We start from the raw sequence: 16,508 nt of genomic DNA, 5'->3' as shown, positions 1-16,508 counted from the left end.
CTGTCATGTTTGAATTATGAAGTAATGCTAATTAAATACTACATTTTTATGGATATTCTAATTAATTCTTGATTTTTTTAAAAGAAACCAGAGTTGATCCTCGGAATAAAATGATAAAAACTAGATCTCTTTGTCATATATAACATTAGCAAGAAAACAAATTTAAACAATGTTTGGGTGAGGGTGAGCCAGGCCCATGTGTTAGTACGTGCACGCTTGAAGGCCTCAGTAGAGCTATGCATAATGCTTTGGTGTGTAATTGATTGCCGGAAAGTCGCGTTCAGGTTGTCCTCACAAAGAGAACCCACCTGTCCCGAACTTGCGCGCCCAAGGCATATGGGCTTCATTCGAACAGCTAATTACCCAAGATATACATCTTTGTCCATATATGTCACATAATTTATCTCCGAGAAATAGTCGACGTCAATATTATTTTTATATTTTGTCTATCTTAACCGACAAGTTAGTTATTAAATTTGTGGACTTATATAATTTCTACGTAAGTCAATAACGAACCCCCACAAATCTAATGGTTAATCTATTGAATTTATAAAAAAATTAAAAAAAAATATCGACAAATTATTAACACAAATTATTTCTCGGTATCTTCCATATATAGAAATGTTATCCTGCCATACGACACATTATTTATCTTAGTTTCTGAGTGTCCATTACTCTCAAGTAATCCATTACTTTATTTTCTCCAGACGTTTCCTTTTTTTTTTTTTTTTTTTTTTTTCTCACAAAACAATTCTAAACCCATCTCAGTAAATAAGATGTAGAATATTGTTTTTTATGTTTGCTTTTTCTCTACAATTTGCTTTCTCCCTCTCTGACTCAAAAGAGATGTAGAAGATTGTTTTTATCTGGTTTTATTTGGGTCTGACCAACCACTTGTTGGGCTTGATTCAGTTGGTTGCTCACACCAACCATACGTGGCCTCAAATTGGCAACTTCAGCTTCTTTTTCTTCCAATCGCCTCTGCACTTGTGCCACCTCTTCCTCTATAGTGTTGTCAGCAGGTGGAGGAAAAACGTTTGATGTGGAGCCAGCGTCACCACCATATATAACTGACAACCTTTTTTTTTTTTCGTCATTACTCAGAAGATAAGAATGATTATTGGACGATCGGAAATTCCTGCTTCATTTATTACTAATTTTTAAAATTTTCGGGGTTTCAAATAAAAACAATTACGTGCAACATTACTAAATATGGAATGAAGGAAAGCAAAGTGGACATTAATTGAAGCAACAAGACAAGCACTTGCAAGGACACCAGAATGAGTAAGATATGATAAGTAGAAGAAGAAGAAGGGAATCAAACAAAAGTTGCAGTAATGAAGCCAGTGATGCCTGCATGGCAATCTACTCGATCACTCTCCCTTGCGTACGTGTGTAATCCACCAAAATCTACAATTTATTAATGTTAATTTGTGATTTGATGCTTCTGAACATCTTGTGATTAATTGATGCAAACGTTTCTTTAATTATGATTGATTGATTGTTTGTTTGTTTTAGTTCTATATATTGATCTTACTAGCCCTCAAAGGAATCCCCTCTACCTCCATGCACAAGTAACTTTGTATAAGGTGAAGGCTAAGTGCTTGAGAGAGAGAGAGAGAGAGATAAGGGACAAGTAAAAATGCAATGAATGTTGATAAAAAATGTTTCAAATATTTGACATTCTTAAATCATTTTCCTTGTCAAACGCTACCACTTGGGCGTTGGGATCCCTTGTAATTGACTTCTAGCAATCAGACAGACAATTGTGAGAGGTTTTCGATGGAGCTTACGTACCGGAGCAAGTCTCGAGATACTTAGGAGTTTAGGTAAGTAGGTCACATCGAGAGTCTCTCACAATTACAGTCGAGCGAACGGATTACAATTTAGGTAACAATGACAGCCAATCCCAATCCACCACTAGCTAGGAAGCGCAAAAGTCCATTCATTTTTGATTGATTGGGTTTCTAATTGAGTGATGCTACACCCTGGCAAGTTAGCAAATATAGTGAGATGAAAATAGGATATTGATGTGTAATAAAGCATTTAACTTTCTAATTTCCACTTATGTGAGCTGGATTATGTGAGCACGTGACACATAATTACCTTAGTGATCTAGCAACGATCGATGCCAAGGCAATTCCGACTTCGTGTCTAGATTGTGATGAAAAGGTGTAAGCTAGTATGACAAGTAACGGTAGCATAAATGACGTGTACATTAGGCGGATTCTATGAAATGGCTAAAACACTCTCTCATGGGGATCATTCTCTGATGTTTGCTTACTGCAGTTACTTCCCTCTTGATGCAAAACTGGTGGCCTGGCCTGTTTGATGTTTTGAAGAAAAAAACGGTTTTTTCTACATTGAGGAATATGGTTTTGAGTTCACTCAATTCAAAAGAAAACGTATCAAAATTGATCAGTGGGGGCTTACAACTCTTTATATATAGGCCATGGCTACCCTCTATTGTAAGCTTTTCAAGGTACTGTGAGAGAGACAAAAGTGACAATGCCTCTGGAGTCCTTGCGTCGCTTATTTTGTCGCGTGAAGCTATATTTGGCTGTCATTCTTTTGCAGTTTGGCTATGCCGGAATGTCCATTATTGCCAAGTATGCTTTAGATCAGGGGATGAGCCATTTCGTGTTCATAGCCTACAGGATGGCCATTGCCTCTGTTGTTATTACTCCTTTTGCCATTGTTTTGGAAAGGTCTCTCTCTCTCTCTCTCTCTCTCTTTGAAATTTACATCTTCCATGAAGAAGCTAAATATACTGACATGACATGACACCCAACAGGACATCAAGGCCAAGGATGACCCTGTCCATCTTCGTGAAGGCAATGTTGCTGAGCTTCTTTGAGTAAGAATCTAGACGATTCAGACAGAACATTACTATATATCACAAGTTTGTTTAATCTTCTATGTTTTTTTTTTTTTTTTGTATTTGTTTTTCTGTACAGCCCTCTTCTTGACCAGAACCTATTATTTATTGGGATGACGTATACCAATGCCTCTTTCACATCTGCCATGTGCAATACCATTCCTGCATTCGCATTCTCAATGGCTTGGGTTTTTGGGTAAGTTTTTTTAACATAGAAAAGAGAACCCTTTTTTGTGCATGTGGCTTTGTATTGTATAGAGTGATCAAGGAAGTGGGAGATGTTACTTTTGTAGGCTTGAGCAGGTCAATACTAGGAGACTGCACAGCAAGGCAAAGATAATTGGGACCTTAGTGGCGGTTGGCGGGGCAATGTTTATGACTCTGTTTAAAGGATCTGTCATAAATCCGCCATGGACAAATGGAAGAAACCCTCATGATCATCCATCTGCTAGACCTGCATCCAAGGAAAATGTCATGAAGGGTGCTCTTCTGGTCTTAGGGTCTTGTTTCTTCTGGTCTTGCTTCATGATTCTACACGTTAGTTTCTCAATTCAATAACTTTTTTTTCTTTTCCAGTTAGCAAAACCTTTCATTTCTGAAGCTTTCTTACTTTTGAGTAATATCTATCCCAAATGGTCTATCCAAAAAGCTCATCTCAGTGCAGATTAAACTATGCATAACCTTGCTACCCTCTCTGCCTCTGGTTGTTAATGACTCCCAATTTTAAGTTGGTATGACAAAATGGGTGATTTTTTGTAGGCATTTACGTTAAGATCATACCCTGCCAAGCTCTCCCTCACAGCTTTGATATGCATGTCCGCCACGGTGGAATGCAGCATAGTGGCCTTGGCATTTGAGAAGGGCAATGCTGCAGTGTGGTCCATACACCGGGATGCCAAATTGCTAGCTTGTCTTTATGCAGTAAGAAATTCTCCTTTTAACTACTTTTGCTGAATTTTATTCAATGTTTCCTGTTATATATTGGGTTTATACTCACAGACGAAGTTTCCATTACAGGGAATACTCTCTGGAATAAGTTATTATATCATGGGGGTGGTAATCAGGGCAAGGGGACCCGTCTTCTTCTCTGCTTTTAGTCCTCTAAGCACTGTCGTTGTTGCAATTGTGGGCTCCTTCGTATTAGCAGAGGAAATGTATTTAGGAAGGTTAGCCTTCATCCCAAACATTAATCCTCTGAGTACATAATTCTCTAAAGACAAATGTCAGTTTAATAGACTGAGACGAAAGAATCCAACCCATAAAAACTTTGTTCTTAAAATTATGTACTACATTTAAACCAATATGGTGGTTTTTTTTTTTTAATATATATAACTTGGGTTCTTGTAGAATTATTGGAGCAGTTATCATTGTGATTGGGCTATATTTTGTTCTATGGGGTAAGAGGGTGGATCAGCCTGCATCTACTGGCACTGCAGCACCAAACGAAGAACAAACGGCTACATTTACCGAGAATATGGGGACTGCAAATCGTGCATTCGTTGATGTTTCCAGCGTAGTACCGACGAATGAACATGATTGAAGGGAAACAGCTTTTGGAATTTGAGTTTTGTGTTGCATGTAATTCCAAGGCACTTTAAAAATCCTACGTTTATTACTTATTATCTTTTATTAATGATTTCAGAAATACGACTAGACGATTCTCTTCTATGATCTTTGTCTTTCACAGACATTCTCCACTTCCTTCCACAGGATTTAATGGAGCAGTAAACATCTCAATCACCATTAATCTCTTATGCTCCTTCTGCATTAATATCATTTCCCAATACGTGAAGCTATTTATATAGGATTATGGGAGACAGCTAAGACGAGCAGATATGGATATATGAGATAAACCTTACGCCTCAAATTAGTATTTCTGGGCAAGGAATGGGGATAGGATTTAGCCAAAAGACGATACGAAAAGATTGCTTGTGCGGAAATGTCTGTTTGCAAGATTGGTAAACCAGCTCATGGAGGAAATTCAGGAAAAATAGGAATGATGTTTCCTGACACTGATGTAAACATTGACTTCTGGGTTTTGCTTGAGGAAATGTTTTCTAAGGTATTGTATGAGGTGCATTCATTTGGAGGTGGCAGAATCTTTCCTTTTGACTCCTCGGGCGGTTCGGCCACCCCCGAAGGTTGGCTTGTGACTTTACCCTAGAATGCTGCGGCGATAACTACAGCATTGCAAACCAAGACAAACAATACCAGGTCGGCCTGAAATGGAGTGAACCGCACTATTGAACAGGCAAAAAGAAACAACAATATTGGAATATGGGACCTACTTTAGAGAAAACACAGCTTGAGCTAAAACCAGCTGAACTTGGCCATTTATCATTTATGATAAGGTAAACTTGGTCAGATGGGAAGGGCAGTGTTCTCACTCTATAGTAAGATATGCAGATTAGGATTGCTTGCAATCTTTAACAAGCATATCACCAGAGGATTGGTCCCAAAAATCATCAGGGTATGTTCAAAAGCTTACATTATTATTTGTTTTCTGAGCAATGTTCGAAAGCTAACATAATCCAACCCATTTCACCCTCTCATTATCTACAGTTAAACACTTCTAATTTCCTTTACTTTCAAATGTTGTCACAGGCTACATTTGTTACGGTATAAAACCTTTTTTTGGGACTTTCCCTGTCCTCCCTTTGCAACCACCCCAACCCCCAAAACTCCCCACCTTTTTTTTTTTGGGTCTGATTGTGGTATGCAAAAGTTTTGCATGCCAATCAAACACCCGCAATATTTTTGACATTACTTTCTCAGGTCTCTACCAAACAATAGAAAACTAGTAATTTTCTTGAAAAATATTCCATTTTATGCAGAAAATATTTCTTCTTGTTAAATAGAATAGACTATCACTTCCCAAAAAGCCAAATACTATCGAATCTGACCAAGCACCTAACCTGCCCCATTGCTCAGAGGAATTATTTTGCCACCACGACTAACACAGAAAAAGGTAACTCTAGTGCTCCAATCAGACACATCCCAAAAGATAAATCTACATCCAACAGATAATCCAAAATTAAAATTAAAATCTTAATTTGCAAAAAGTTAAAAAATAAAAAAATAAAAAAAATAAAAAAGAAAAAGAAAAAGGAAGCCAAAATACTTATAAACATCCATCAGCTCAAACTATTAAATTCCCCACTGACTCTATATATTCTATAGGTTGTATTCTGCTATGCGCATATCACATATTCACAACCTCAAAATCGTCAGAAAGGAAGGGTTTCCATCTCAGGATGGCATGATAACTTCATCCTTTCCATAGATACGCTGAAGTTCACGGGTGGCAGCTTGATATGATGCTGAGAATATGGTCGGAAGACAGAAAAATCATATGAGAGAACAACAAATATTTAACTTCACCTAGTTATGAAGAGACAATGAAGAGGGGTATAATTATCTTTCATGTTTGAAAATTACCTTTCCAGATCCGGAAGTTCTTCAGATTAATTGGAGAACCCGTCACATTTTGAATTGCATCAAACAGCATCTCCTGAGGAGTGTTCTTCAGCTCTTGAACAACAGCATAGATGGTCTTTCCATTCTCAAAATAAATGTGATTATTCGGGTGTTTGGTCTTGCAACCAGCATGACGCTCAAACTCATAAGCATTTAGAGACTGCATGATGAAATCCAAAATACCAGCTTGGTAATTAAACTCAAACTGAACATTCTTTAGTCGACTTTCCTAAAAGAAGCCAAATGGTAATGTAATTTGCTTACCTTGGAAAGCTTGCAGCTGTCACAGCAACACAAATACCCAGTTCCCTTTATAACTCCTTTAAGATTTTTCTGTCAAAATAATAGAACCAGGAGGTTCAGAAAGTTAAATCGGCTTTGCAAATATGGCCAAGAAACATAGAAGAATAAGCATACCTCACGCGACCAGGAAACATACTTCACGGGAACCCCATCGAACATACCAGTAGACAACAAACTTTTGACATTTGAAGGAAAGTTGTTAGGAGGAACCTTCTTAGTTGTCTTTGGCTCCTTATTCCTGGGGTTGGCATCAGGTTTAGCTTTTTGAGCATCATTTACAACCGGATCAGCATTAGTTTCAACCAGATCCTTCTGGCCTGATACTTCTTCTGAAGCTTGAGCTGCGTTCTGAGTACTCATCAATAAATCATAGCTACTAATGATCCCCCCAGAGGGATCTGTCTCAGATTCATCATGAAGACCTCCAAAAGATATGGTATTGCTCTCGCCCTTACTATAGTTGTGGCCCAAAGATTGAGCGCCCTTATTATAGTTGTGGCCCAAAGATTGAGCGCTGCAATCTCCTTTGTCATAGGAAGATCCCATTGATAAAATGTTGGAATCTGCCTTGTCATAGGTTGGACCCATTGATATGATATGATCCCCCTTATATGGCACCATTGATATAAAATTCTCGTTGGCTTTACCGCCCATTGTAATAAAATTCTCATGCCCCTTGGTACAGGAGGCACCCAATGATATGACACTGCTATCTCCTTTTTCAAACGACTGACCCATGGATATAAAATTTCCATCCCCCTTGTCAAATGGCTGACCCATTGATAACATACTATTGTCTGCCTTGCCATAGTTGTGACCCTTTGTTATGAAATTGCCATCTCCCTTATTGAACGTGTGCCCAATCAACATGAAATTGTTTTCTGCCTTGCTGAAGGTCGGGCCCATTGAGATGGCATTTTCATCCCCATTGTTGTAAGTAGTACCCAACGATATGGCATTTGCGTCATTCTTACTATAGGAGGCACCTATAGATATTATACTGTTATCAGCCCTACTGTAGGTATGCCCCATAGATTCAGACATGCCATTGTCAGAGTTAACTTCATTGACTCTAACTTTTCTTATCCCACCAAAACTCAGACAAGATGATGGATCTTCAATAGTATGAGACATAGACAAATCCACCGAAGGATCTTTTCCATACTGATTCTCAAAACCTTTTATTCCTATAACCATATTTCCACTTCCAACAGAAGGAATATTCCTATCAACCAGATTGACAGTCCGTAAAGGCTCAGATCCAAAGAGGCGGTCAGTGAATTGCCCCGGAACAGATTGGAAGCTAGGACTGTTATCCCATGGAAAAACATTCATATGTGCAACTCCTGAAACTGGTCTTCCATCGTCAGCTTCTACAGCTTGCTTCTTGTTGAACAGATCTGGCCCACTGGCATCCATAAACCACTGATGACCACGCTTTGGATCAATTCTGGAGGTATTATCGCAACCCATCTCTCCATCAGTTAGACACCCAGCATCCCTGGGCATCCAAAAGCTTTTGTGCTGAAAGGACTTCCAATAACAACATTTTAGAAAGGTTGATAGAGAATGTACAATCTTAAAATAATTGCTAACTTAAGAAGAGAAATGAGAAAGCCTGTCTCAACACAAATTTCATGTTCATCAAACTAATTGCACCAATAAAGACAAGTAGACCAGCCATCTACAGAATGCCACATTTTAGCACAAAATATCGCATTAGTTATGATGCAGGACAATAATAATCACAAAGAAATCATGCGGCGAAAGTAGGGAAAAGAGAGGAAGGGAGAAAGAAAGAGAAGCTAGGGGGAAAGAAAGCGAGAAAAAGCTAGGGGGAGAGAAAAAGAGAGGAGAATCAATTCAACATATTTTTTATTCCATCAAAGTCTGCCCCCATTAGAGTACAAAGCACACTTAAATAGCCTAACAACTCAGCCTGGGGCAATACCCATTTATTAAATTACCAAAAATATCCTTGACTCTTGAAAATTAAATAAAACATAAAACTAAATATTAATAACCCAGTTATTAGACCTAAATAAAATAAAATAAAAATAAAATTCATGTCTTGCCCCTTGCATCAAATTAATTCTCTAAAAACTAGTAAACCCTAAGAGGTAGTTCAATCGGCTAAGAGCCAAGCTTCATGAAAGGGAGGTTTGAATCTCTCCTTCCCCTCTGCCTAGGGTAAAAAAAAAATTACTTATCAAAAAAAAACCTCTTGAAACTATTCAGCCTTTCATAAAGTCATTCCATAGTGAAATTGAATGAAGTGGTAAAACTTTTCTGACTTACAGAGTATTTGAAGGAAAGCCCAAATACTCCATAATTTTTAAAACCTGAAGGCTGCCTAAATTCCATTACAAGAGCAGCTCAAAATCTTACAGCTATGCATAGTTTGTTGAAATCTTTGCCGATGTGAGCCGCATTGACATGACACATCAAGGTTCCTTTTTTTAAGGCAAACAAGAATGCTGTTTGGCATTAAAACAGGGGAACAATAGCTAGATCTGATCATTTTTCTTAGGAAATTAGTTATAATTCATTGACCTCACAGACACCTTCAAACCATATTGTTTCCAATGAGATAAGGTTTATCATCACAATGTTAAAATCCAAAGCAAAAGTCCGCCGCCAGTTATGCCAGATAAATCTAACCAACTAGATTTTTTCCCCAAATTAAGATTTTACTGCATGGCCAACAAACTCTTATATGTCATTTGTCAATAATTGTTCCATGAATCCAGCTACACTTAGCTAGTAATTTAATTAGAATGAAATGTTAATAGATGCTTCCAAACTTAACTCCATTTTACATGTCCAAGCTATAAACATGGCATGTAATACATTTCCCAACCATGGAAAAAAATCTTGATCATTTACTACCATATCAATCAATAAATTACATACACAAGACGTCTACAGAGGTATTCAATGCATATTACTATTGCACAACTATCTCAAAAAGACATTGAAGTATCAGAAATTATGGATTTGGTTTAAATATTTTGGTGAAAGCAGAAATTATCAGTAACAATTTAGCGAATTTTGTTTGAATAATTCACATAATTACAATTGGAGAAAGCAAACAAATAAAAGCAAACAATGAACTAATTACTTTTTCATCCCAGTATTGTGTTTGGTATAACTACATAAACTTTTCAACTCTATAAGTACACTACCAAATCATCTACAACTGAGACAAGTGACAGCTACTTTCGTAATCTGAAGTCAGTTCAGATCTATCTAAGAAGAATTCATATTTGACTTTATTTGACTTTAGGATATGGAGAAGGGTATTTATTGGCACAGATATAGATGCTTTTAACTCAATGAATCAGGAATTTAATTCACAGGAAGTAGAGATGTGTCCTCCTACGGAAAGATGAATAAATATATAAATTTGAACCACCTACTTTTATCCACTTCAAGTTTTACTTTAACTTCTTCAATTCTATTTATTTTTCGTTATAAATTCAAACCAATTATTTCCACCATCAAGTTTTACAGAGCAAAATAGCAGAAACATAACCAGGGGAGTAAATGGAATAAGTACGTCAGAATTAAGTGCAAAAAAATAGTAATGAACATTTGGAACTGCTTGGAAGCATTCCCACTTCTTTTGGCTAAATATGTCAAGCTACAACCAGACTTCCTGATTTCAAACCTGTTTCTTTTAGGTGAGTGGTGGGGAGTTATATATGGGGTTACCAAAGAGAGTGGTTAGGGTGTGAAATGATCCAAGCTGCTTAAATTCAGCTCATAATCAGCTTGTCTTGAAGCTTGCTCGAGCTCGATCATCAGTAAATGGGCCAATATCAAATCAAATTTTTATATCACTGTACCTTCAAGTGAGCTTAAACATCATGCGACTTAGATCAGTTAGGCCAAAGAAATCTAGGCTCATTCATACACTAGCCACTAGAAAAAAAAAAATATATATATATATATATATATATATAACCTTGGCAAGGCAGGGCCTTTCGGACCCACTCCTGCAGAGTAAACCCCGGACCCGTGCACCGCACCCTCGGAAGTTTCCCTATAGGGATCAGGGTAAATCACAAGCTTTTACACCGAGGGTGTGGCCCCCAAGAGGAAGTTTGCACTTAGTAAGTCTCGAACTTGAGATATATAGGGTGATACTCCTTAAGACCACAAGGCCAACCCCTTGGGGTTTAGAATATATTTATAGTTCACTCCTTATTAAACATATTTACCACTTAGGGTTGTTGACTTTAAAGGGTTCAGCAAAGGAAATTATTTGACTCCAAGCCTTAGAGCAAAGAATACTTGGGTTCAAACCTTAATTAATTTCCTTAAGCATGAGTCTCTCTCTCTCTCTCTCTCTCTCTCTATATATATATATATATATATATATATATATATATATATATATATATATATATATATATATATATATATACTCTCACAAGCTTGTTTGACTAGTGCAAGTGAGCATGCAAAGCCAATATCAAACATTTAATAAAGCTTGCAAGGCAAACTCAATCAAGCTATTCAAAACTCCACTTAAGTTCAAGCTTGGTTCAAGAGTTTGAATTCACTAATATCAGCTTTAGTAGCGCTCAACTCAACTCAACTCAACTTGGCTCGTTTTCGACTAGGATTGGTCGCAAAGCAAACCCACTGTTGAATGTTTGATTAGATAACAGAAAATTATGAGAGTGCCACAGTAAATGTACCCCTGCACTTACTCCTGCACAACACAAGCAATGGTGAAAAAGAGCAAGTTGAACTAAATAAAAAGGACATTGAACGTGCATTTAAATGCAATGATTTAATAATTGCATGTGATCATAGACATAGAATGAGCTTCACTCTTTAGGTGTTAGATTGAACCAGGTTATGGGTTTGCCAACATCTTCAGAATTTGGACATGAGAACATGGTTGAAATGCAAAGGTTCTCCATCTTTTTTTTCTTCTCTTTTTTTTTTTTTTTTTTTTGTTTCTTTTTTTTCCTTTCTTAATACTTGGTATTCCCTTCTTCCATACCTGAGGACATATATGTGATGTAACATGTCTCAAATGGAAATTTCACTCATTTGTAATTATTTATTTAACATGAGGACATTATAAAGAATCATCTTTTAGGAAATTCAAGCAAACAAGGGAAGTTCTCTTCCCTTTATTGGAAACAATAATATACCCCTTATCCATATTAGGTCATGAAAGCGAAGTACTTCACACTATGAAGCATCCATATAAGGAAATTGGCCCCAATAAACTTGGAATCAGAATGCAAAAATGTCCCCTTTTTTTTTTATAATAAATAATCGAAATATCATTAAAAGCATTAAGCACTCCCAAGTGCACATGGAGTATACAAGAGAAGCCACCTAAAAATTAGGGGCAAAAAGAACAAGAAAGTCATAATAACTAATCACTAAAGAGAAAACAAAAGCACTTGTCCAAAGATGTAAAAATGTTAATTGATTACTTCCTTATTTTCTATGTTACCAGGGGAGGTTAAGTATGTTTATTAATTAAACAATAATGAATCATGATGCAAACAGATTTTACAACCTATTATGGCATCAAATTATATATGGCCGAATATTTTATCCTGAAACTTATTTAGTTAAAGTATAAATTACTTTTATAGTTAAATTAGTAAAAGCATGATCACAATTAATCTCGCTATAATAACAAAGGGATCTCACTATAGTAACAAAGAGATATTGTCAAGTTCATATCATTGCTATTAAACTTGCATCTAACCAAAGACGAAGGTGAAGCTCTAGAAACTCTCACAAACACAAAGCCTTGGGGACATCAATTTCTAACAACACAGGAGTTTCATATAAGATGGAAAGCATCACTTGTTGAGACATGTCATGTGTTTGAGGGCATGTTCTCAGTTCACGAATTATGCAGGCTTTTTTAACGAAACTCAGCATTAATGCTTAAGTTTGAGTGTCTTCCTCTGTTTTATACACAAACAAATGTTCCGGAGGTGCATGTGCTCTCAACCTACACACCGGTGATCCATATCACTTTCAAGGATTCCTTATGGTGACCTAGATCACTTTAAAAGATTCCTTTATTCTTTCCTTTTCGGTTTGGAGGATATGCATAGTTCGACCTACATGTTACATGCTCTTGGTTTCCCTTTTAATCCAATAAATTGGCTTTTTTGGCTTTTTTTTTCTTTAATGTTTTGCATTCTCTCTATTTTAATTTTATGGGGGAGAGAGAGAGAGAGAGGAACCACATCATTTGTGAAAACTTGATCAATACGTACCAACATTCAGTTACCACCACAAAGTTAGTTATACTACAATCGAATTTCAGAATACAGACTTCAAACAAAGTCGCCCTACCACATGGCTCCCTCTTCTTACATCTTGAGGTACTTTGGGCATGAAAAGGAATAAACATGTCATGACAAGTAGGTGGGATTTCTTGTCAAACTCTTTTTAAAAATAGGAAATATCATATTATTTATCCATTTGTGAGTTCTCCACATATGTTACTTGGCCACAGTAAGATCCTTGTAGGTCTTCAATCGGACAGTAAGGTTTCCTGATATTTTGGAAAGATTTCTGCATGATAGGGAGATCTCACAAGAGACTTATTACTTTCCAATTAATCATTTTTATCTATTTAAGGCTTTAAAATGAGTTAAGTAGCTCAAGACTAGCTCAAGCCCCACCTAGTTAAAGCACACGCAAGCGCATTTAGCAAGTTATCTGGATCAAGTTAAAGCTCCAAAACTAGGTAGCTCAAATAACTCAAGGAAATGTTCCCTGCTCAAACTCCAAACTAGGTAATAATAAGAATAACTAATGCAGGGATCGTAAAGAAAAAGTAAACCAAAATCTTGCCCTAAACACACAAGTTCCTTATAGTGCTCAGCACACAGCACCTCCCATCCATCAACCATGGGCAATCCAGAATCAATAAGAGCATTCCCAATGGAAGAGTCAAATGTTATTTTTATTTAAAATGGTTCTTCAAATGTTTAAAAAAACTCCTACATTGGATTAGCCAAAAAAAAAATGTAAAATAGATATTTGATTGGAAAAACTAAAAAAAAAAAAAGCTAAATGTAGTAGCACTTTTTAAGGGATCCATTTTATTTTTTATTGTTTCTCTCACCTGTTTTCTCTTTTTCCCAAATCTTTTCCTACTTTTTCTCTCGGATGTTCTCTTTTTCCCAAAACTTTTCCCATTTTTCCTCTCATATGTTCTCTTTTTCTCAAAACTTTTCTCACTTTTAATAATATTTAAATGATATAGATAAAAATATAGCTAATCGAATGTAGAAGACCTTTAAAAATTCATTAGCTAAACTAGATAAAGTGCGTTTTGAGAAGCCATTTTGCATAAAAATTTGGCTCTTCCATTGGGAATGCTCTAACCATTCACTTGTATCCACAATAACCTTTTATTTCCAATCTACTCAATTTCACAGCATACAATTATCTAAAACGGGGAATTTCTGTAATCCCCCCACCCCCCCCCCCCCCCTCTTGATCTTACAAATTCTCCCAAAAACACATATTGTTAAAAGTCAAAAGAAAGTACATAGATAATTTTTTTTTTTTTTTTAACTTCCGGAAATAAGATGGATTGATTTTTTTTTTTTATTTTTTTTTTTTTTTATAAGTAATCGAAATTTATTAAGAGCGAAAGGGAGCTACCCAAGTATATAGGAACTAAATAAGAGAAACACCTAAATAGAAAAAGAAGATGGACCAAGTTGATTGATCCAAAAGACTCAAAATTCAACCTAATTGTGATTGGGTTGGATCCAAATTGCTGAAATCTAGCTTGCTTTTGAATAGGTTAACCTCTCAACAAAAATGATTTGACATATTCAAAACATATATTGAAATTTTAAGGTGAGGCACCAATGGTGAATTATCACCATATGATCTATTGGAACTGAGTAAACAAAGGTTTTCGTTATGATAGCTCAAGGAAAGATCAGAGAATCAATGAGGCAGTATTAACCTTTAATGCACAACATTAATTTCTGAAAAATAACTCAGAAAAAAATAATTATTATTTGCATACTTAGTGGCAGGTTCAAAATCATGATCAACTCCTTTCTCTCATTCTATTCTAAGTCCTCCTCGCTTGGTCCATTCTTTAATGTTTCTCTCTCACCAACCCCTTTTGCCCTAGATCTTAGTTTATTTGATTATAAATGAGAAAAATGCAGCTCTAGCCACATGTTTGTAATAGAAGTTGACTTTTATCGATATACGACAGATTGGGAAACTTGTTCTGTGATGGGCTTTCATGCATAAAAATTGGTTGCTTTAGGCTTAGAGATTATTGAAGAAAGGGTTAGAGTTTGCCTGTATCGGGAAAATAAGCAACCACAGATCACTCACCACCAACTTGACCCATCAACCGTGATATGAATCTTTTCATAAGAAACTCTAGCAGATCTATCCTTGCAATTTGATGAAACATTTGGTTGTTGAATATCAAAACAATAGATTGATAATAGCAATAACAACCAGATGTTCACCATTTCAATAGTTGCGGTATTTAAGCAACCTGACAAGGAATGGGAGAGGGCTAGAACTCATCTGTTGTCACTTGTCAGTAATCCTAACCCAGCAAGACAGTGGATAGAATAATGATTGTGAAAGGAACTCAAGGAAGGGCTTGATCACTTTGCAAGCAAAAAGTGCTCCCGAGCATGGGCAGATTTGCTCAAGAATATCATCTAAAAACTGCATGTTTCTGGTTAAAGCCATGCCAATAGATACAAAAATATCCTAAGGCCATATAAGCAATTAACTTTTATCATAAGGCCATAGTCTTTTAATCCTAAAATCCAACACAGAGAAACACCCTTTTAAATCCCAAACAATTACAAAAATATTCAACCAAACGAAATAAAACAAAGCAGTAGCAATCACAAAAATACAGCATATGCAGTACCATAAATTGACACATAAGTTCCAACATTCACAAAGCCAAAGAAAACCACTTGAGCGCGAAAGAAAATCAAATACACAATACCCCGAAAGGATTCCAACGGAGCATTTGCATGCAAAAGTTTCAATCAGAGTTCCGGGCCTACCATTTTATGATCCCAGCCAAAGCAAGACTCACTGAGTCAGCCCACTCTCACAAAACTGGATCCTTTACTACGTCGCTTTGCCCATAAACTCACAAAGCACGCAAAGACCAGCTCAAAGCCTCGCCAATTCAATCTGCAAACAACAGCAAAACCTAACACTTCAAAAAACAATTTCAAACCCAAGAAATCGAGCTTCGATCACATACGACATGCAGTCAATGATTTAGAAAGATCAAAACGCATCGTTTAGAGAGAAGTAAAGCCGAAAGCGATCAGAGTGAATTTCAAAACCTCTACACACACTACGTATACATATACATATCTACGTATGCACACTAAGATAGGGCAATGGAGGCCAAGCCATAAAAATTGAGATGAATGAGAGGGTATTGGGTTGAAATTACCTTCACCGGGGTTTTGCCGGAAGCTTTTCCGGCGGGGACACGCCGGAGACAGAAACACAAACTATGAGAAAAGGACTTGAGATTATCTCTGAGCTTGTTTGTGCTTTAACTATGACGAGAGAGATTGTATGGAGCTCTGCACTAATTCCATATATGGTTGGGGTTCATCTTGACCGCGCACGTGGGATTTTGTGGGCCCAGGAGTGGGTTTTAGAGAATCTTGTCCGTTTACACTATGCCATACATGGAGGAAGCATATATGGGAATGTATTCAAGTGAAGCTTACCATAAGAGGCTGATATGCCACGTGCTGGCTCTTTATAGGTTTGCACATGTGCCTATACTGTGCTCCCGACTTAGAACGGGTAATCGTATGCA

General features: G+C 36.7%; 2 protein-coding genes across 3 annotated transcripts; one reads left to right on the top strand and one right to left on the bottom strand.

Moving 5' to 3' along the window:
• Nucleotides 1–2,390: 2,390 nt before the first annotated feature.
• LOC132188207 (WAT1-related protein At2g39510-like) lies at nt 2,391–4,634 on the top strand. The gene is made up of 7 exons (XM_059602616.2): nt 2,391–2,708; nt 2,795–2,857; nt 2,958–3,074; nt 3,172–3,415; nt 3,638–3,799; nt 3,896–4,044; nt 4,226–4,634. The coding sequence occupies exons 1-7, from the start codon at nt 2,509–2,511 to the stop codon at nt 4,416–4,418; spliced, it is 1,128 nt and encodes a 375-aa protein (XP_059458599.2). The 5' UTR covers nt 2,391–2,508; the 3' UTR covers nt 4,419–4,634.
• A 1,322-nt stretch (nt 4,635–5,956) lies between these two features.
• Nucleotides 5,957–16,224, bottom strand: LOC132188532 (N-lysine methyltransferase). 2 transcript variants are annotated; one of them, XM_059603016.2, is made up of 6 exons: nt 16,131–16,224; nt 15,727–15,859; nt 6,773–8,191; nt 6,620–6,688; nt 6,317–6,515; nt 5,957–6,198 (listed from the first exon to the last, which is right to left on the bottom strand). In XM_059603016.2, exons 2-6 carry the CDS (start codon nt 15,727–15,729, stop codon nt 6,128–6,130), a joined length of 1,761 nt encoding a protein of 586 aa, XP_059458999.1. In that variant the 5' UTR covers nt 15,730–15,859; nt 16,131–16,224; the 3' UTR covers nt 5,957–6,127. The 2 variants fall into 2 exon arrangements, with proteins under 2 accessions (XP_059458999.1, XP_059459000.1); XM_059603017.2 differs by having other exon boundaries at nt 6,773–8,182.
• Nucleotides 16,225–16,508: the final 284 nt, after the last annotated feature.

The sequence above is a fragment of the Corylus avellana genome, chromosome 6, assembly GCF_965113065.1.
Source record: "Corylus avellana chromosome 6, dhCorAvel1.hap1.2, whole genome shotgun sequence".
NCBI classification, from domain to species: domain Eukaryota; kingdom Viridiplantae; phylum Streptophyta; class Magnoliopsida; order Fagales; family Betulaceae; genus Corylus; species Corylus avellana.
The sequence above is the reverse complement of the archived record's forward strand: the minus strand, read 5'-3'. Positions and strand labels throughout refer to the sequence as shown.

Coding starts and splice junctions, on each gene's coding strand:
- LOC132188207 (XM_059602616.2), top strand. CDS start 2,509: ATGCCTCTGGAGTCCTTGCGTCGCTTATTTTGTCGCGTGAAGCTATAT. Junction 2,858..2,957: donor ATGTTGCTGAGCTTCTTTGA/GTAAGAATCTAG, acceptor TTTTCTGTACAG/CCCTCTTCTTGACCAGAACC. Junction 3,075..3,171: donor TCAATGGCTTGGGTTTTTGG/GTAAGTTTTTTT, acceptor TTACTTTTGTAG/GCTTGAGCAGGTCAATACTA.
- LOC132188532 (XM_059603016.2), bottom strand. Junction 6,689..6,772: donor ATGTTTCCTGGTCGCGTGAG/GTATGCTTATTC, acceptor TTATTTTGACAG/AAAAATCTTAAAGGAGTTAT. Junction 6,516..6,619: donor ACAGCTGCAAGCTTTCCAAG/GTAAGCAAATTA, acceptor TTCATCATGCAG/TCTCTAAATGCTTATGAGTT.